Source organism: Triticum urartu, chromosome 6A, assembly GCF_056163025.1.
Source record: "Triticum urartu cultivar PI428250 chromosome 6A, HENAU_Tu73, whole genome shotgun sequence".
NCBI classification, from domain to species: domain Eukaryota; kingdom Viridiplantae; phylum Streptophyta; class Magnoliopsida; order Poales; family Poaceae; genus Triticum; species Triticum urartu.
In genome coordinates, this window is record NC_141878.1 from 376,780,249 (window position 1) to 376,799,474 (window position 19,226).

Genomic DNA, 19,226 nt, shown 5'->3' on the forward strand with positions numbered 1-19,226 from the left:
TTGACCGGAGAGTCGTCTCGGTCATGTCTACATGTCTCCCGAACCCGTAGGGTCTACACACTTAAGGTTCGGTGACGCTAGGGTTGTAGGGATATGTATATGCAGTAACCCGAATGTTGTTTGGAGTCCCGGATGAGATCCCGGACGTCACGAGGAGTTCCGGAATGGTCCGGAGGTAAAGAATCATATATAGGAAGTGCTATTTCGGGCATCGGGACAAGTTTCGGGGTCACCGGTATTGTACCGGGACCACCGAAAGGGTCCCGGGGGTCCACCGGGTGGGGCCACCTTCCCCGAGGGGCCACATGGGCTGTAGGGGGTGCGCCTTGGCCTACATGGGCCAAGGGCACCAACCCCAAGAGGCCCATGCGCCTAGGGTTCAAGAAGGGAAGAGTCCCAAAAGGGGAAGGCACCCCCTAGGTGCCTTGGGGGGGAGGGATTCCTCCCTTGGCCGCCGCCCCCCCCCCCCTAGGAGATTGGATCTCCTAGGGCCGGCGCGCCCCCCTTGGACTCCCTATATATAGTGGGGAAGGAGGGCCTCTCAAAACACATCTTTGGTGCCTCCCTCTCCCTCTCCAACACATCCTCCTCCTCCATAGTGCTTGGCGAAGCCCTGCCGGAGTACTGCAGCTCCACCACCACCACGCCGTCGTGCTGCTGTTGGAGCCATCTTCCTCAACCTCTCCTTCCCCCTTGCTGGATCAAGAAGAAGGAGACGTTACGCTGACCATACGTGTGTTGAACGCAGAGGTGCCGTCCGTTCGGTGCTAGGATCTCCGGTGATTTGGATCACATCGAGTACGCCTTCCTCATCCCCGTTCTTTGAACGCTTCCACGCGTGATCTACAAAGGTATGTAGATGCAATCCGATCACTCGTTGCTAGATGAACTCCTAGATGGATCTTGGTGAAACCGTAGGAAAAATTTTGTTTTCTGCAACGTTCCCCAACAGATTCCCCCACAAGTCGGGATGAGACTCCCGACGAAAAATGAAAAAATAAAAAAGGCCAAAAAAAGAGAAGGCCCAAAGAAACAAGAGAAAAAATGAGAGACAAAGAGAGAAGGGGCAATGCTACTATCCTTTTACCACACTTGTGCTTCAGAGTAGCACCATGTTCTTCATATAGAGAGTCTCTTGAGTTATCACTTTCATATACTAGTGGGAGTTTTCATTTTAGAACTTGGCTTGTATATTCCGATGATGGGCTTCCTCAAATGCCCGAAGTCTTCATTAGAAAGCAAGTTGGATGCACACCCACTTAGTTTTCAGTTTGAGCTTTCATAAATTTATAGCTCTGGTGCATCCATTGCATGGCAATCCCTACTCCTCGCATTGACATCAATTAATGGGAATCTCCATAGCCCATTAATTAGCCGCGTCGATGTGAGAATTTGTTCCTTTTTGTCTTCTCCACACAACCTCCACCATCATATTCTATTCCACCTATAGTGCTATATCCATGGCTCACGCTCATGTATTGCTTGAAAGTTAAAAAGGCTTGAGAACATTAAAAGTATGAAACAATTGCTTGGCTTGTCATTGGGGTTGCATGATGAAATACTTTGTGTGATGAAGGTGGAGCATAGCGAGACTATATGATTTTGTAAGGATAACTTTATTTGGCCATGTTATTTTAAAAAGCATGATTGCTTTATTAATATGCTTGAAGTATTATTGTCTTAATGCCAAATGATAGACTATTGCTTTGAATCACTCGTGTCTTAATATGCATGCCATGATTAGATTATATGATCAAGATTATGCTAGGTAGAATTCCACATCAAAAATTATCTTTTTTATCATTTACCTACTCGAGGACGAGCATGAATTAAGCTTGGGGATGCTGATACGTCTCCGTCGTATCTATAATTTTTGATTGTTCCATGCCAATATTCTACAACTTTTACATACTTTTGGCAAATTTTGTACTATTTTAGGGACTAACATATTGATCCAGGTGCCCAGTGTCAGTTCTTGTTTGTTGCACGTTTTTTGTTTCACAGAAAATCCATATCAAAGGGGGTCCAAATGGGATAAAAACTTACAGAGATTTTTTTGGAATATATGTGATTTTTGGGAAAAATAATCAACACGAGACGATGCCCGAGGGGCCCACAAGGACAGAAAGCGCGCCCCTGGTCCTTGTGGCCACTCTGTAAGACGGTTGGTGCCCTTCTTCTGGCGCAAGAAAGCTAATATTCGGATAAAAATCGTGTTAAAATTTCAGCCCAATCGGAGTTATGGATCTCTGTGAATTTAAGAAACGGTGAAAAGTCAAAATCTGGGAGCGCAGAAACAGAAGAAAACTGAGAGAGAGAGAGAGAGAGAGAGAGAGATCCAATCTCGGAGGGGCTCCCGCCCCTCCGCCGCCATGGAAGCCAAGGACCAGAGGGGAAACCCTTCTCCCATCTAGGGGAAAGGTCAAGGAAGAAGAAGAAGAAGGGGGGCTCTCTCCCCCTCTCTCCCGGTGGCGCCGGAACGCCGCCGGGGCCATCATCGCAACGACAATCTACACCAACAACTTCACCGCCGTCATCACCAACTCTGTCCCCCTCTATGCAGCGGTGTAACACCCCTTCGCCCCGCTGTAATCCTCTACTTGAACATGGTGCTCAACGCTATATATTATTTCTCAATGATGTATGGCTATCCTATGATGTTTGAGTAGATCTGTTTTGTCCTATGGGTTAATTGATGATCGTGATTGGTTTGAGTTGCATATTTTATTATTGGTGCTGTCCTTTGATGCTCTCCGTGTCGCGCAAGTGTGAGGGATCCCCACTATAGGGTTTGCAATATGTTCATGGTTTGCTTATTGTCTGTTTTGCGTGAGTGACTGAATCACAAACACGGATAAGTGGGTCATGGCATATGGGAATAAAGGGGACTTGATACTTTAATGCTATGGTTGGGTTTTACCTTAATGATCTTTAGTAGCTACGGATGCTTGGTAGAGTTCCAATCATAAATGCATATGATCCAAGAAGAGAAAGTATGCTAGCTTATGCCTCTCCCTCATATAAAGTTGCAATAATGATTACCGGTCTAGTTATCGATTGCCTAGGGACAAATAACTTTCTCATGACAAAAAGCTCTCTACTAAAACTAACTTAGTTGTGTCTTTATCTAAACAGCCCCTAGTTTTTATTTACGTGCTCTTTATTATCTTGCAAACCTATCCTATAAGACCTATAAAGTACTTCTAGTTTCATACTTGTTCTAGGTAAAGCGAACGTTAGGCGTGCGTAGAGTTGTATCGGTGGTTGATAGAACTTAAGGGAATATTTATTCTACCTTTAGCTCCTCGTTGGGTTCGACACTTACTTATCGAAAGAGGCTACAACTGATCCCCTATACTTGTGGGTTATCAAAGACCTGCAACCTATCATAAATAAGATCATTAAGAAAATATGTGGATGGAGGGGCAAACTTTTGAGCTATGAGGCCAAAATTATCCTTCTACAAACTTGTATTGCTAGCATTCCTATGTATTTTATGTCCTTTATCAAATTTCCTAAATGGGATATTAAATCTATTACCTCACAAATAGCTCATTTGGGGGGGGGGGGGCAATTTAGGAGAAGATCATAAATATCATTTGCGAATTGGGGGCTTGTGTCCCAAAAGAAAAAGTATGGGGGTTTGGGTGTTCCTAGCTTGTTGGCTTCATGGACTAAATGATTCTTTTGTGGTGAGGATAAAAATTGGATTACCTTAGTAAATCACAAGTATAAGACGAACAAATATAGCCTTCTTTGGGCTAAACCTAATACTGGATCCCCATTTTGGAAAGGGGTGACATGGGCTTTTGATGTTGTTTGCCCTTTCTTTAGATGGGAGTTGAGGGATGGGAAGCAGATTAGCTTTTGGCATGACACTTGGGCTGGGAACTTCACTTTAAAAACACAATTTTGCGATGTTTTTTATATTTGTCAGCAACAATCATGTTTGTGTGGCTGAAGTCTGGAATGGCTGTGAGCTCAAGCTGACTTTTCGTAGATGTGTAGATCACGCCTTCCTATTTAAATGGGATGAGCTGCTTGTTGTGTTGGCTAGTCATCATATTAAGGATGAGCCTAATCATCCCATTTACTTGCCTGAGGCTTTTCCTGCTTACTTTGTTAGATCTTTTTATAACACCATCAGGGGGGGGGGGGGGGGGGGGGTCTACCCCCATATGGAAACACTTTTGGTCAATTGCAGTTCCCCATCGATACCTAGTTTTTCTTGGCTGACTTATCATAACAAAATTCTTACACGCGACAGTAAACATAAGCCGGTTGACGGTCCCTCTTGTTTGCTTTGTAATGATATGGAATCGGGTCAGCATTTGTTTTTTGATTGTGTTGTGGCAAAAGAGATATGAAAAGTTGTCGCGGAAGCTTTAAATTTTCAAAAGTCTTGTAACTTGCATGATCTGTCTATGTCATGGAACAATGACAATAAGAAATCAGTGGTCGGTATCTCTTGTATAGTTGTTCTCTGAACCTTATGGGACACTCGGAATAATCTGTGTTTTCAGGGCACGGTTTGGGCAAGTGTCAAGCATCTATTGGGGAAAGCAAGCACTCTAATTCTTACTCAAACTCGATCTCAAGCGCTGTGGACAGTCATGCTGGCATTTTGCAGCCTCGTTTCATAAAAGTGAGGTGGAGGAAAACTCCTTTTATATTAAAAAAAGAGCATATGTGTGGTCCAACTGTAGATGCTCTTGGTTGCTTGTTTGATCACATTGGGTTCGGTATAGCAGGGAACAGAAATGCAGCGTGTTGGAGCTGTGCTCGGATTCGGACTGTCAAGAGACCGCGTCGCCGCGTTGCGTCGAGGGGGAGTTGGACCTCCTATACCTCGAAGCAACGAAAAGAAAAGAAGGGAACTCTTCCCTCCTATACTATAGCGGGTAGGAGTCGGACCCGATCGAGTCGGCGGAACAAATGCCCTGGAACTATATATACATACTACATACACATAGCGCATAGCGTTACAGACGCCAGCCCCCTCCCCCCTCCCACACCACCAACGCCGTACCTAGCGCACAATCAACAATCCATCTTCCGTCCCTACTCCCGGCGATCGAGATGATGCAGTACGCCATGGATCCCTACGCGGGCGCCTTTGCTCGACCTCCGCCAACCGGCTTCTTAGGCGTCGGATCCTGCGCTCGGGCCGCCAACAGGCCTGCTCGTCGACCACCGCCTCCAGGCTTCTTCGGCATCGGATCTTGCTTCCGCCCGGCTGCCGACGTGCCAGCTCGTCGACCTCCGCCTCCCGGTTTCTTCGGTGCACGCCGTCCCAGGGTGCTCCCGCCAGCGCCGTGCGAGGTACCCATGCCACCAAAGTTCTCAAAGCCCACGGCGCCGGCACCAGCGCCGGTTTCCTGCGTCGCCGCCGCCTCCACAAAGCTTCAGCGGCTGTGCCCTGACTACGCAGACGACATCGACCACAACCTCCGGTTGACAGAGAAGAACGCCGATGAGCGGCCGCTACCGGACTACCTGACGAAGGTGCAGCAGGATCGGGTGACCGAGTCAGCGCGCGCCTCCCTCGTCGGATGGATGGACAAGTTCGCCCGAGACCATGATCTCGCCGACGGCACGCTCCACCACGCCGTCGCCTACGTCGACCGGGTCCTGTCGGTGCGAGCCTTGACGACTGACAGTGGCTACGAGCTACGACTCCTGGGTGCCGCGGCCGTCTTTGTCGCCGCCAAATACGAGGACCGGAAAGCCGTGTGGAAGCTGAAGGCCGACCAGATCGCCAGGTACGGCGAGTTCGCCGCGGGCAAGGAGGTGCTCGACATGGAGCGCGAGATGGTGGAGGCGCTCGGGTACCAACTCGGCGGCCCCACGGCGCACACCTTCCTGGGCCACTTCATGAGGTACGCCGAGGGGGAGGACAAGACCAGGATCCTGCCATTGGCGACTCGCCTCGTTGATCACTCTCTGCTCAACTACACGTGCCTCCGCATCTTGCCGTCCGTCGTGGCGGCGTCCGCGATCTTCCTCGCGAGGCGGACCCTGAATCCGCCCGACGTCCTCGCGTGGAACACGGAGCTGACGGAGCTGACGGGTTACAACTGCTCGGACATGACAGCCTGCGTGCTTAATATGTTCTTCTTCTCGCGCTCGCTCATCTGTAGCCCTCCTTCTTGATCATCGAGGAGACTCACCAAGACAGAGCAGTTTTGTTACATATATCAATTGTATAATCTTGTGGAAGTTCGTTGTAATGTTCATGTATACCTGTCTGAAATTAATATGCATGTATCGTCTGTGTTTGGCATGCATGCGTGAACTTGTGATGAACACATTGTCATGGCTTTTGATTGCTGGTTCTTTTTTCCTCCAAAAATCTCAACCAATTAAACATCTAGCATTTCACCACACTATTGCAAAAAAAATAGATGATTTTCTTTGAGGGAAGGCCATCATGGTAGCTTTTGTTTATTTTCTGAAAAGGATAATTTTTTGCCTCATCCATTAATTAATCAGAAGAAAAAACCTATTAAATTACATTGTTTTCAGACATGCACACCCATTTAATTACATAAAAACCAGAACAACAAGGATCAAACCCACACTGAACACCGGAACACATAGTGTGTAGCCCACTCAGCCGACGGCATGCCAAACACAACCTGTTCATAAAATGAGGGAGAGACAAGCACGTGAATGTAGAAACTGGGAGGCCGTGCTAGCGCGACGTGGCATCCAGGCACGGAGCCACGCCATCACATTGGCTGAGATGCTGCATCTTTTTGAGCAGAAGCCTCGTAGAAGAAAAGCAGCCGCAGAAGCTCTCACTGACACCGTAGACCGGAGCGTCCCACATATCAGTAAGCACTTGTCCAGCGTCCGGCTTCACTCAGAGGTACCATGCGAAAACTATGTTGCTGGAGTAAGGAAAAGTTTGGTAATGTTGCTCGGGAAATTGAGAAATCTCGCACCCAACTAGAAGAGTTAATGTTGATGAATGCAGATAGATGTGAGATTCGTAGACTTACAGATAGGATGAATGAGTTGCTCTATAGGGAGGAGCTCATGTGGATGCAACGCTCGCGGATTATGTGGCTTAAAGATGGCGACCGTAACACTAAATTTTTTCAGTCTAAATCTGTCTGGCGGGCAAGGAAAAATAGGATAAAAAAGTTGGAAGATGTGAATGGTAATATTACTACTGATAATGGCGAGATGGGACGCATAGCAACAAAATATTTTCAGCATATTTACACTAAGGATAATACTTTGGACGCCTCGCCTATTGTGGATCTAATTGCTCCTGTGATTGATGATGCCACTAATGTTGCCTTGTGTGCTGAATTTTCTGATAAAGGGATCTCAGACGCTTTATTCCAGATTGGCCCATTGAAGGCCCCTGGTCCTGACAGCTTCCCGGCACGATTCTTCCAGCGTAATTGGGGAACTGTAAAGGATAGTGTCATTTCGGCGGTTAAGGAATTCTTCTGGTCTGGTGTTATGCCGCCAGAGGTAAATAACACTACTATTGTTTTGATTCTGAAAGTTCCTAACCCAGTTAAGATTACTGATTTCAGACCTATCAGTCTCTGTAATGTCATCTACAAAGTGGTTTCAAAGTGCTTGGTTAACCGGCTCAGGCCGGTCCTTGATGGTATTATCTCTCCAACGCAAAGTGCGTTCATCCCGGGATGATCACTGATAATTCTTTAATTGCGTTCGAGTGCATTCATCACATCAAGCAGGAAAAAGACCCCACAAAAAGTTTTTGTGCCTACAAATTAGATCTCTCAAAAGCTTATGACAGGGTGGATTGGGAGTACCTTATGCAAATGATGCAAAAGCTTGGCTTCGCTCACCGTTGGGTTGATTGGATCATGTCTTGTGCGACCTCGGTGAGATACTCCGTAAAATTTAATGGAGCCATCTTGGATTCTTTTGCATTGTCGCGTGGGCTTCGGCAAGGTGATCCCTTATCTCCGTACTTGTTTCTCTTTGTGGCTGATGGTCTCTCTGCTCTATTTAACAAAGGCATTGATGATGGTGAATTATCCCCTATCAAAATTACGAGAAGAGCTCCATGTATATCTCATCTCTTGTTTGCGGATGATACTCTTTTGTTCTTCAAGGCAAATGGACAGCAAGCAAACTATGTCAAACAAATTCTTCACGTATATGGGCAAGCTACTGGACGACTTCTTAACCCTTCAAAATCTTCTATTCTCTTCGGGAGGTCTTGCCCGGCACTGGATATAGATTTGGTTAAATCTGAACTGGGGGTCACTACATCCGGTTTTGAGGAAAAATATTTGGGCTTGCCTACTCCTGATGGTAGGATGACTAAGGGGAAATTCCAAAATTTGCAAGTGAAGCTCACTAAGCATTTGTTCTCCTTTGATGGGCACCCCACCCAAGCGGGGAAGGAAGTTTTGATAAAGTCTGTTGCTCAATCAATTCCCTCTTTTATTATGAGTGTTTTTAAGATTTCGCTGGGAGTTTGTGATGATCTAAATCGCATGGTGAGGAATTATTTTTGGGGTTCAGAAAAAGGTAAAAGGAAAACGCATTGGTATGCTTGGCATAAAATGACGAGGTCCAAAGCTCAAGGGGGGCTTGGTTTTAGAGATTTTCGTCTCCTTAATCAAGCTCTGTTGGCTAGGCAAGCTTGGCGATTGATTGTACATCCGAACAGCTTATGTGCAAGATTACTGAAAGCTAAGTACTATCCGAACGGGAGGCTTGATGATACTGTTTTCACTGGAAATCCATCACCAACTTGGCAAGCTGTTTGTCATGGTCTTGAACTCTTGAAAAAGGGTTTGGTTTGGAGGATTGCAAATGGGCAAAATGTAAGGATCTGGCGTGATCGTTGGCTGGTTCGTGGTGCCACAGGTTCTTTGCTTTCTCAAAGGGGAAGATGTCGTTATAAATGGGTGTCAGAATTACTTGATCATAATGGTAATTGGGACTTGACCCGTTTGAATCAGTTTTTCTTGTGGGTGGATGTCCAAGCTATTTGTCGTATACGTCCATCTCCGCGGTTTGGGGAAGATTTCATTGCTTGGGAACCAGAGAAGAATGGCCAATTTACAGTACGGAGTGCGTACTGGCTAGCTGCGGGTGAGCTCTATGATCCTTCTTTAGCTTCCACAAGCAACGCCCATGATGGGCATAGGGAGGTTTGGAGCCTAATTTGGTCATGCCCAGCCCCACCTAAAGTTCTTTCTTTTGCTTGGCGTGCTGCGACGAATTCTTTGACAACATGGAAAAATAAACAACGGAGGACTTTGGAGACTCGGGGTACATGCCCAGTTTGTGGGAGAGAGGATGAAGACATTTTTCATGTCTTATGTGCTTGTTATAATGCACGTCAGTTGTGGCGAGCTATGTCTCAAGTTTGGGCCCTTCCTGATATTACCATAATTATGCGCCATGATGATTGGTTATTGCAGCTTATTTGTGATGTGGATAAGGCTATGCGAGTTCGCATACTGATGCTTTTTTAGAGACTATGGCATATCAGAAATGAGTTAGTGCATGACAAACCGACACCATCTACTGATGTTTCAGTCAGATTTTTATCAAGTTATCTTGATTCACTAACTTCACTCAACATGGATCCGAATGCAGATTTTGTGAAAGGAAAGATGGTGGCCAACCCCTGTTACCCATTGGTGCAGCACACATGCAATGATAATGTACTTGTGCCTAAAACATTCTGGATCCCTCCGGTCCTTGGGCGTGTTAAGCTTAATACGGATGGTTCGGTCCTCAATGGAATTGCGGGGACGGGTATGCTTCTTCGGGATCACCTTGGCGTTATTATTTTCAGCTCATGCAGATTTCTGGGAGGAAGTGAGGATGTTTTGGAAACAGAAATTCTTGCGCTGCGGGAAGGGATTTCATTGGCTTTGCAGTGGAGTAATTTACCCATTGACGTTGAATCAGACTGTTTGGAGGCGGTGGCTATGGTGAAGAGTAGTGAAACAAATCTATCAAAGTATTTTTTTTATTATCAGAGAGATCAAGCAAAGTATGGAGGAACGTGACTCTTCTATTACTCATATACGTCGTAGTGGCAATAGTGCTAGTCATTCCATAGCAAACTTTGGTAGGGCTAATGGCCGAACTATGGTTTGGCTAGGGTCCGGCCCAATGGAAGTCCTTAATGTTGCTTTACGAGATTGTACTTCCTAATTTTTTAGTAATAAAGAGTTATTTCGCAAAAAAAAACTCTCACTGACACCGTAGACCGGAGCGGCCCACATGTCAGTAAGCACTTGTCCAGCGTCCGGCTTCATCCAACCAGATAAGCTAGCTATCTTTCCCTCGTCTCCCCTCCACTGCTTCTCCCCCTCGACGGAGGACGGACAATCACAGAAAACGAAACACAGGCATCCATGGAGGTGGTGGGAGGGGTATCGCTGAGGCCGGCGCGGCTCCGGCACCTGACGCCCGGGGAGGCCAGCGCGGGCTCCTTCCTGCCGCGGAGGCTGCAGCTGGCACGGACCGCCGCGAGGCCAGCGAGGCGCGCGCTGGTGGTGGAGGCCCGCGGGGGCAGGGGCTGGTCGGACCGGCAGTCCCAGCAGCAGCGGCGCATGCCGCAGCTCCCCAAGATCGAGGACGACGGCAACCCCCGCTTCGTCATCTTCATCCGCACCGCCAATGTATATTCTTCCTCGATCGTATGTATGTACGTATATTATTACTTCCTTGTTGGTGAGTCAAGAAAGCCACCCGTGTTCCCCGCATGCAGGTGTTCTTCTGGTACCCGCTCAACATCGTCACCGGCGGCACCACCGCCAAGATCATGCTCGCCGCCAAGGACAACTTCCTCGGCAAGTACATCTACAAGGACACCCTCGCCCGGAACCTCGCCACCGTCATTTACAAAGTATAAACCATCCATCATATGCTGTTTTCTTTCCGCATGCACTAGGAATCTAGCTAGCCGCTCGCGCCGTGTAGAAGCTGAGCGTTTTGTGTGTGTGCGTGGTGTGTGAAGGACGAGGACGACATAATCGACTTGGCGAAGGAGCAGTTCCGCGTGCTCAAGGGCGAAACCGAGTTCCGGTACGGCTACAAGATCGTGGTAATTCTCTCATCCTCGGCTGCGGAAGGGCGCGTCGTTTCGATAATGATATGCTCTGGTAGTACGTACGTACTAGCCTTTCATTCAAGGATCAAAATGGAGGTTGCGGTTTATATACTTGTTGTCGTCTGGCTGAGCAGGAGAAGGGGAACCTGAGGTCTGCACTGGCTACAAGCAACGTGCTCGAGGTACGTTTTCTCTCTAATGCTCTTCTACTCATCGCACAAATTAGGTAAGCCCTTGCATTTTTGCACTTGCTTTGATTTTGCCAACCCATTTGTATACTTTTTTGGCAAATTCTGATACATCTCTATTCCAAATGCATGCGTGCGGGCAGACCATGAGCAAACCAGGAAAATTAGATTGCCCAAGCTTTGCACATTAACTGGCATGCGCCATTTTTTTTGGTCATGAACATCCATTGGTAGGGTATAAATATGTGATATGAAACGACACACCAGATATAGAACCCCACCACCTTGGGAGATTTGTCATAAGCCAACACTCGCCATGTTTTACTTAAAAAAAAACGAACTCTGTTGCTCCTCTTTGCTATCTAAACTATCATGAACTATGAGTACATAGTGAATCTCAAAACAAAAATGAATGTCGAAAATCTCTATTGCAGAAGAGCTCAGCTCCCAATGAAAGAACATATTTCTTCTTCATCAGGATGGTAGGAAATGAATGTGTTGTGCACTAACAGCAAGAACATCATTTTTCTTCTTCATCTCAGCTCCCAAAGAAAGAAGAGCTCAAAAGTGTCGTTGACAAGGTGAGGGACTTCTTTGGTGAGGTAACCTCCGGTGCCAAAGAATCCTTTGCGCAGATAACAGGATCTGCCAGCGCAGCAGAGGCCGAAGCAGAAGCAAAAGCAGAAGACGAGAGGCCCCGCTCCAAGAGACGAGGAAGCAAGAGGAAAGGGAAGCAGCAGAAGCCCAAGCAAGGGTTCAGTAAGTAGAGACAATAACACATGTTAAATCTCACCCCAACTACTCGTTCCCCACTTTATAATCAAATCATCACACAAAATTTCTTTTATCCCTGCAGAGCCCGAGAGCTGATTGGAAGCGTGGATCCAGTGGACCGCCGGCTGTACTTTTCCCAGAGCTGCTCTGTAGCACACCTGAGGCTTTTGAGTTTTGCAGCACACAATGTGTAACCTCCCTGTGGGTAACAACAAACTTTGTTCATTTCTCACAGAATATATATGATGTTAGGCAGCCCCGCGAAATCTTATAAATGAGCCAATTGATGTACTTACAGAACGGCAAAGATCACAGCTGTATATTGAATTTCAATCTTTGCAAGAGTTAACAGTTGTTGTATAGCGCGCATGGATGGGTATCACCTTATATGAGGTGGTATCTGAATTCAGCTGGAAATGTATTATGTGACAACACATGGAAATCATTGCTATATAGTACTTCCTCCGTCCCAAAATAAGTGCCAACTTTGTACGACACTTATTTTGGGACGGAGGGAGTATATGTCAAATATGCCAAGCAAATAAATTCACAACTAAAGCACAGATGATAAGGCTTGGAATGAATAAACAGGTTCATCACAGAAGAAAGATCCTTCAGCCTGATCTTCTGGGATATGAGTTCATAGTAATTCATACAAGACTTCCTCCTCCGCACGCTCAACAAAGCCAGGCACTGGTCATATACTCTAGGAGGCTAGCTGGAATAGGTCCAACAACCGGGCACAACCTTTGCTGGGCCAGAGCTCCAACAAGAACAGCAACTTTTACAGATCAATGACTCGGGATAGCTTCTGGATGCGGTTTAGCAAGAAGTCCCCTTGCTTGATGGTCGACTGGTAGAAAGCATTCCTCTCATCAGGCCGGTTTGTCTCCAGAACACCAGCGACCTTGTCAATCTTGCAGTGAAGCTTCCCAGCTGCAATAAAGCGAGAAAGTTCCCTACAACAAATGAAAGACAAAACATATGAATACGACAGCAGAAACTTCCCTACAACAAATGAAAGACAAAAAATATCAATACAACAGCAGAAACGAAAACGGGATGTATGTAAGGTGCATAGGAATGGACATAAAATTAGGCGGTTGTTTCACATCACTTACTGGTCTATGAAATCAACAGTCACACCAAATGCAGAAGCCATAGCTTCCATCGTCACACTCTTGTATGACTCCAAAAACTGTGAGTAGACAACAGTGCGCACTTCCCTCATGTAGTAGCGGAAATGAGGTTGAAGATAACGGTCTAACTTGATCTGTTCCGTCAAGCCAGCTGAAAATAATTATTTGACCAGGTATTAATACAAGCACATACAAATACGTTGCAGCTAAAAAACAATAATCACAAGACTGAACTGGAATATATATCTAGACTTACAGAATGCAACAAAAAATGACTTGTACTGGCAATTGTACAGAGAGTTGAGAAACTCTGAGAGGTGTGGTACTTTGCTAATCACTGCAAGGATTTCTGGTGCATCCACCACCTGGAAAGTTCCTTTTGTTAGAGATAACTATGACAAGAAAACATAACAGACGGAGCCATGTTGAAATACCTTTTGTTTTAGAGATACACGATCCAATGAGATGATACTTGTGAGGACTGTATAGAAGATGAAAGTGTCATATGGAAACAACTCATAGGTTGTGAAAGTTGAGATGGAGTCCAAAAACAGGCTGGTAGCTTTCTTGAAGTTTCTGGTTGCCATGCAGTATAAGCCTTCGTACACTTTCAATCTGTTCTTTCTCTCCCAGTCACCTCCCTCCTCAAACAACCTAAAATCAGTAGAGTAAGTGGTCAAATACCATCACTCTGGTGTTCCAAATAGCAGAATGGAACTCTACAGATGGATCAAGGGCTTACTTCTTTGCCTTATCAATGGATTTTGAGATGAGATCAAAATCCATGTAGAAAAGGCCAATTTGCAAAGTGTAGAACACAAGATCCATCTTCTGGCCAATGGCTACAGTTTTTCCTTCAGTAACTTTAAGTTGTTCCAGTGCTTTTTCCTACAACATTGATTTCAGATAATGTAAACAGCTATATTTAGAACTTGTACTTTGTTAACCAGGCCTCAGATATTATATTTTACAAGTAAACAAGTTCATACCTTCTCGCCAACCTTTACAAAGTACAAGGACTTGGCAAGATGGGCTTCACGCACTTCACTCTCGCCCAAATTCTCTTCAGCATCAGCAATTCTTCATACACAAAATAAAGTTTAGTTTAAAGGAACCAAATTGGTACTTATCAAACTTTACACCAGTGGAAACATTAGATACAGAATAACTGGGAAGAGCATCATGGATAATAAGAAACCAGCATAATTCCACTGAAACCAACGTGTTTTTCATGATTCGCTTCAGGAATACCCTGTGTACAATTCAAGATAACAAATAACAAATTATTTCCTTCATCCATCTCATCCAGAACATCGTATTCCATAGAAACTCCACTTACTCCTTAACAATGACTATTCAGCCTAAATCCCAAGCGATTTCACAATTATTTTTCCCCAGAGTTGTAAGGTTCTACCCTCTCGAGGTCTGGTGGTCAGTACTTCACACAGAGAGCGCTTGCACACAAGGCGCCGAACCATTGTGCCCTGCCTGACTGGTGGCCCGACGCGCACCACGGTGTTCCCAAGCTTCCCCGCAAAGGATTCGACAGCGCGGTTCTGCTCATCATATGGATGCTTTGGCTGGAGCGGAGCACCAGAGTATTCCATGCATCACCTTAGCTCGGCAGCCCAGCTGATTTGCAAGATCAAAGCTGAAGGTGAGCTCTGAATCAAAGCCGGAGCGAAAGGGTTTGCTTAGCATAGGGAGATAGCCTTGTACTAATCCTCTTAGGATTGTCTTCCCGGCAGCCCTAGATAGAAAGCCCCCTGCCGTTGTACAAGTCCCCATGGGTGACAAAACTCTGTAAATTCTCTTCTAATATATTGACAATCATAGCTTTTGCATGTTCGCAAAAAAAAAAGATTATACCCTTCCTTAATACTCAAATTACTCTTCTCAATGCTCAATTTTGCATTCTGAAAGAACTAGTTTCCTAATACTGATAATGGACACAGTTCTGACAGAAATACAGAACACAAACAGGCACAGTTCTCATACAAAATTGGGGAATACTCCCATTTGCTTCGTGGCCTTTGGAGGAGGGTAAACATTATAAGCAGTCTGCTATAAGACTCACTTCCTGCGTCCAAAACACGGAGTGCTAATTCATACATGGCCATCGCAAAGCAATTTACTGACAAGATCTATCGTCTACTTTTGACCACGTCTAGAACCCGTAGCACTAGGCTGGGCTCTACAAAAGAAAGTAAGCAGAACGAGAGGACAAACCCACTCACTTCTCATCGAGCTTGCGGATCTCCTCGTCGATCCTGGCGCGCATCTCGGAGAGCAGCACGGCATCCGGCTCCAGCACGCCCGCGGCGGCCAGCGACTCGAACAGTGGCGCCATGTCTGGCAATCAACCCCACGGCAAAAGACAGATCAGTTTAGCTGGCACACTGGATGAGCGGCGAGGGGGGCGGGACGGTGCGGTGCGGTACCATCGGATTTGACGGCCGAGAGGACGTCGGAGCGGAGGTCGACCTTGGAGAGGTCGTCGACGTCGGGGTGGGAGAGCAGGAAGAGCTTGTGGGCAAGCACCAGGTGCTTCTCCTGCTTCCCATCGTCGCCGCTTGTGCTTCCGCCGCCACCGCCGCCGCCGTCCATCTCGTCGCCGCTCGTTTGGGTTGGGGGCACTTCCGTCCGGTTGGTTCGCTTGGATCGCACGGCGTCGGGAGTTTCTCACAGGCCGTGGGTTAGTGGGGTGGGGTGTCTTTCTAGTTAGGGGTTGGGCTTGTCCTTTTTGCAGGGGTTGGGCTTGGGCTTGTCGTTATAGGCGAAAGGGATAGATTCTGGGATGTGGCCCATTAGCTAGATTCTTTTTAGCCCGGCCCATTAACCTTAAAAAAAGCTACATTCTTTTAGCCGGCCTCCAAGTTTTTAGTCAAAAAAAAATTTAGCTGAAAGGCAGCGATCTCTGCCTTATATTCAAGGCGGCTGCTAGGAATCAGGCGGATGATTTCCTATAGAAAAATCATCTGCCTAATTAGTCGTCCGATCTGGCGCGCTGGTGGTCGTTGATCGCCGCAACACATCCCTTGTCTGTTCTTCTGTTCTTCTCTTGACTCCCATCCACACCACGCCTTCTCTGTAGAGAAACCAGCGGTGACTCTGAGAACTGATGCATCCACAGTGGCACTTGTGTCAGTGACCTCGCAGCACTGGTGTCGCCGGCGAGCTGCAGCTCCAAGAGCCACCGGCGACTGTCGCATCACAACACCGGGAGCCACTGGGTGCTGCTCCATGGCGACACCGAGCACGGCAAAATGCTTCAACGCAGCACTGCCGACAGCCCAGCGAAGCTCCATTGCAGCCCCGGTGACCTCGGCGGCGCTCCATTGCAGCCCCGGCAACCCCGACAACGCTTCAACGCAGCACCAGCGACACTCTGCGAAGCTCCATTGTAGCCCCGGCGACCTTGGCGGCGCTTCAACGCAGCACGGGCGACACCCTGCGAAGCTCCATTGTAGCCCCGGCGACCTCGGCGGCGCTTCAACGCAGCACGGGCGACACCCTGCGAAGCTCCATTGTATCCCCGGCGATCTCGGCGGCGCTTCAACGCAGCACCAGCGACGCTCAACAAAGCTTCATTACAATCCCCGCGAGCTCAGCGGTGCTTCAACGCAGCACCGGCGACGCTCCGCAAAGCTCCATTGCATTTACGGCGACCTCGACGGCGCTTCAACGCAGCACCGGTGATGCTCCGCGAAGCTCCATTGCAGTCCCGGCGACCTCAACGACGCTTCAATGCAGCACCGTCGACGCTCCTCGAAGCTCCATTGCAGTCCCCGCCACCTCGGCGGTGCTTCAACGCAGCACCGGCGGCGCTCCGCGAAGCTCCATTGCATTCCCGGCAACCTCAGCGGCGCTTCAACGCAGCACGGGCGACGCTCCGCAAAGCTCCATTGCAGTCCCGGCGAGCTCGGCGGCGCTTCAACGCAGCACCGTGGACGCTCCGCGAAGCTCCATTGCAGTCCCGGCCACTTCGGTGGCGCTCCATTTCATCCACGATGAAGCTTCATTTACCCCGGCGCTCTGTTGCATCCCCGACTGGCTTCTAGGAATCAGAATGCTGCACCATTGGAGGCTCGCACCGGAATGTAGTACAGGGGCTGGCCGGCCGCAGCGGTGGCGCTGCTGCATAGACCAGCAGGGTTGGAAACCGGCGCCCGCTCCTGTGAGGATGAGTGGCTTTGCTTGTATGGTGCTGCGAAGCAGAGATGAGGCATGTTGCGAGCATCGACGGCGTGGTGGCTGCAATAGGAGAGGGGCCGCCGCGAGCCTCCAATGCCTCTCGCCGGATGTGGCGGAGAAAAAAATCCGGCGAGACTCATCAGGGTCGCCCGTGGGGCGTGGGAGGATAAGTAAGGAAGGAAGGGTGCGGTCCAGCAAACGAAAAGAGATGCGGCATGTGAGGCTAGGGCTGGCTTGTTGACCGAGCGCGAGATGCATCAACGTGGGTGGGCCATGGACGTGCGACGCGCATACGACCAGGCTGATTTCTTCCAGAAATCATTCGGATGAATTTAAGTGTTTCCCTATATTCAAACGGCCGATGGGGCCAACAGTTACATGGGCTCCGAAAAGGGATAGGAGAGCGCAGCTAAAAAACAAGTACCACACAAAGTAAATGCGACAACGAAACGGCCATTACCAAACACAGAGCAATGAAACAGCAAACCGGAGAGAAAGAAAGCAACAAGAGGAAGCAGAAAAAAAGAGCAAATATTAGACGGCAAATTGGTTGGCCGAGTGGAGCATTGAAGCTTTTTCCTCTTCTCTAACTGTTTTGCAAGTCCAAGGCATTAGTAGTTTAGCAATCTCTTGGGAAAGGATAGCAGCAGGCTTTGTATGAGCATTGAATACCTGTCTATTCTGCGCATGCCAAAGCTTAGAAGCGCAATAAGAAAATATGACATGCCAAGCTAAGAGATCGGTAGAGACACTGACTTCCTACACAAAATCATTCTGTTTGTTGTCGCTGCCCTTTGACTATTACCAATTTCATGCCAAATTTACTAAGCAGCTCTGCAACGAAGAATGATGTGGTCAATTGACTCAATAGCGGGACAACACTCGCATGATGGATCTTGAGTCCAACATTTCTTAGTCATATTGTCTTCCGAGTTCAGTCGTGAGTCATATAGTAGATATGATCAACATAGAGATGTTCGCCATTGATGACTACCCCATCTCACGCCATGATCGGACATGGGTTGGTTAATTTGGATCATGTATCACTTAGATGAACTTGAGGGATGTTTATTTAAGTGGGAGTTCATTAGTAATTTGATTAATTGAACTTAATTTATCATGAGCTTAGTCTTGATAGTTTTGCATATCTATGTTGTAGTATATACATAAACACTATTCTGATCACGGGATCCGAATAATATTTTGATCACAACCTGAACTTCCAAGGTAACGAGCATGAACTTCCCTGTGTACGAACCCGAACTTCTGGCTATCTTCAAAACCGTGGCTTCCCCCGCGAATTATTCCGGTCGGTAGTGTTGTCTGGGATGTGACTGTAATCCTGTAAATGCATCTAGTGCCACCCCTAGTTGGTTTTGGAGTACTGACGACAAACCTGGTTGAGAGACTAATGTGTTTGTGAGAATTGTAGGATAACACAGGTAGAAGTCCCTCATTGATTCGGTTTTCCTACCAGAGATGACCCCTAAAAATGTATGAAGACATTGAAGTCAAAGGTGGTATGTGAAGACATTCACATTGAAGACTATGACAAGAGAAGATATCGCGTGAAGACTATGGAGCGCGAAGACTTAGTTATTTCGTCGTTCTTTTTCTTCTTTGTTGAGTCATAGAAACCACCGTACTGTTAAGTGGGGTCCAAGAGAACCAGTCTGAATGACTGAAGTGATGCTTAACCAAAATCCTATGTCTTCGAGTGAATACTATGAGAGCAAATCTTATTCAGAGTTGGATAAGTTAGCTTTGCTTGTAGTCCAAACAAAGTTGCCGTGTGTGTTTGAAATCTGACCGTTGGAACACGTGTCAGTTCCTTAGTGACCCAGGGTCATTTCGGAC

General features: G+C 47.3%; 3 protein-coding genes across 3 annotated transcripts; 2 read left to right on the forward strand and 1 right to left on the reverse strand.

The window, feature by feature from the left end:
- The first annotated feature begins 5,023 nt into the window (after nucleotides 1-5,023).
- Nucleotides 5,024-6,174, forward strand: LOC125517669 (putative cyclin-F2-1). The gene has a single exon (XM_048682878.2). It carries the CDS (start codon nucleotides 5,080-5,082, stop codon nucleotides 6,151-6,153), a length of 1,074 nt encoding a protein of 357 aa, XP_048538835.2. The 5' UTR covers nucleotides 5,024-5,079; the 3' UTR covers nucleotides 6,154-6,174.
- Nucleotides 6,175-10,308: 4,134 nt separating this feature from the next.
- Nucleotides 10,309-12,396, forward strand: LOC125513702 (multidrug resistance protein). Its single transcript, XM_048678864.2, has 6 exons — nucleotides 10,309-10,643; nucleotides 10,733-10,870; nucleotides 10,982-11,068; nucleotides 11,209-11,256; nucleotides 11,805-12,021; nucleotides 12,119-12,396. Exons 1-6 carry the CDS (start codon nucleotides 10,377-10,379, stop codon nucleotides 12,130-12,132), a joined length of 771 nt encoding a protein of 256 aa, XP_048534821.1. The 5' UTR covers nucleotides 10,309-10,376; the 3' UTR covers nucleotides 12,133-12,396.
- Nucleotides 12,397-12,578: 182 nt separating this feature from the next.
- Nucleotides 12,579-15,890, reverse strand: LOC125513700 (26S proteasome non-ATPase regulatory subunit 6). Its single transcript, XM_048678861.2, has 8 exons — nucleotides 15,617-15,890; nucleotides 15,413-15,527; nucleotides 14,165-14,255; nucleotides 13,918-14,063; nucleotides 13,610-13,829; nucleotides 13,432-13,540; nucleotides 13,158-13,326; nucleotides 12,579-12,995 (listed from the first exon to the last, which is right to left on the reverse strand). The coding sequence occupies exons 1-8, from the start codon at nucleotides 15,780-15,782 to the stop codon at nucleotides 12,821-12,823; spliced, it is 1,191 nt and encodes a 396-aa protein (XP_048534818.1). The 5' UTR covers nucleotides 15,783-15,890; the 3' UTR covers nucleotides 12,579-12,820.
- Nucleotides 15,891-19,226: the final 3,336 nt, after the last annotated feature.

Excerpts from the sequence above, each read along its gene's own strand:
- LOC125517669 (XM_048682878.2), top strand. The coding sequence starts at position 5,080 with ATGATGCAGTACGCCATGGATCCCTACGCGGGCGCCTTTGCTCGACCT.
- LOC125513702 (XM_048678864.2), top strand. The coding sequence starts at position 10,377 with ATGGAGGTGGTGGGAGGGGTATCGCTGAGGCCGGCGCGGCTCCGGCAC. Across the intron at positions 10,644-10,732 it reads TCTTCATCCGCACCGCCAAT|GTGTTCTTCTGGTACCCGCT; the intron begins GTATATTCTTCC and ends CCCCGCATGCAG. Across the intron at positions 10,871-10,981 it reads TCGCCACCGTCATTTACAAA|GACGAGGACGACATAATCGA; the intron begins GTATAAACCATC and ends TGGTGTGTGAAG.
- LOC125513700 (XM_048678861.2), bottom strand. The coding sequence starts at position 15,782 with ATGGACGGCGGCGGCGGTGGCGGCGGAAGCACAAGCGGCGACGATGGG. Across the intron at positions 13,830-13,917 it reads TCCATTGATAAGGCAAAGAA|GTTGTTTGAGGAGGGAGGTG; the intron begins GTAAGCCCTTGA and ends TACTGATTTTAG. Across the intron at positions 13,541-13,609 it reads GTGTATCTCTAAAACAAAAG|GTGGTGGATGCACCAGAAAT; the intron begins GTATTTCAACAT and ends GGAACTTTCCAG.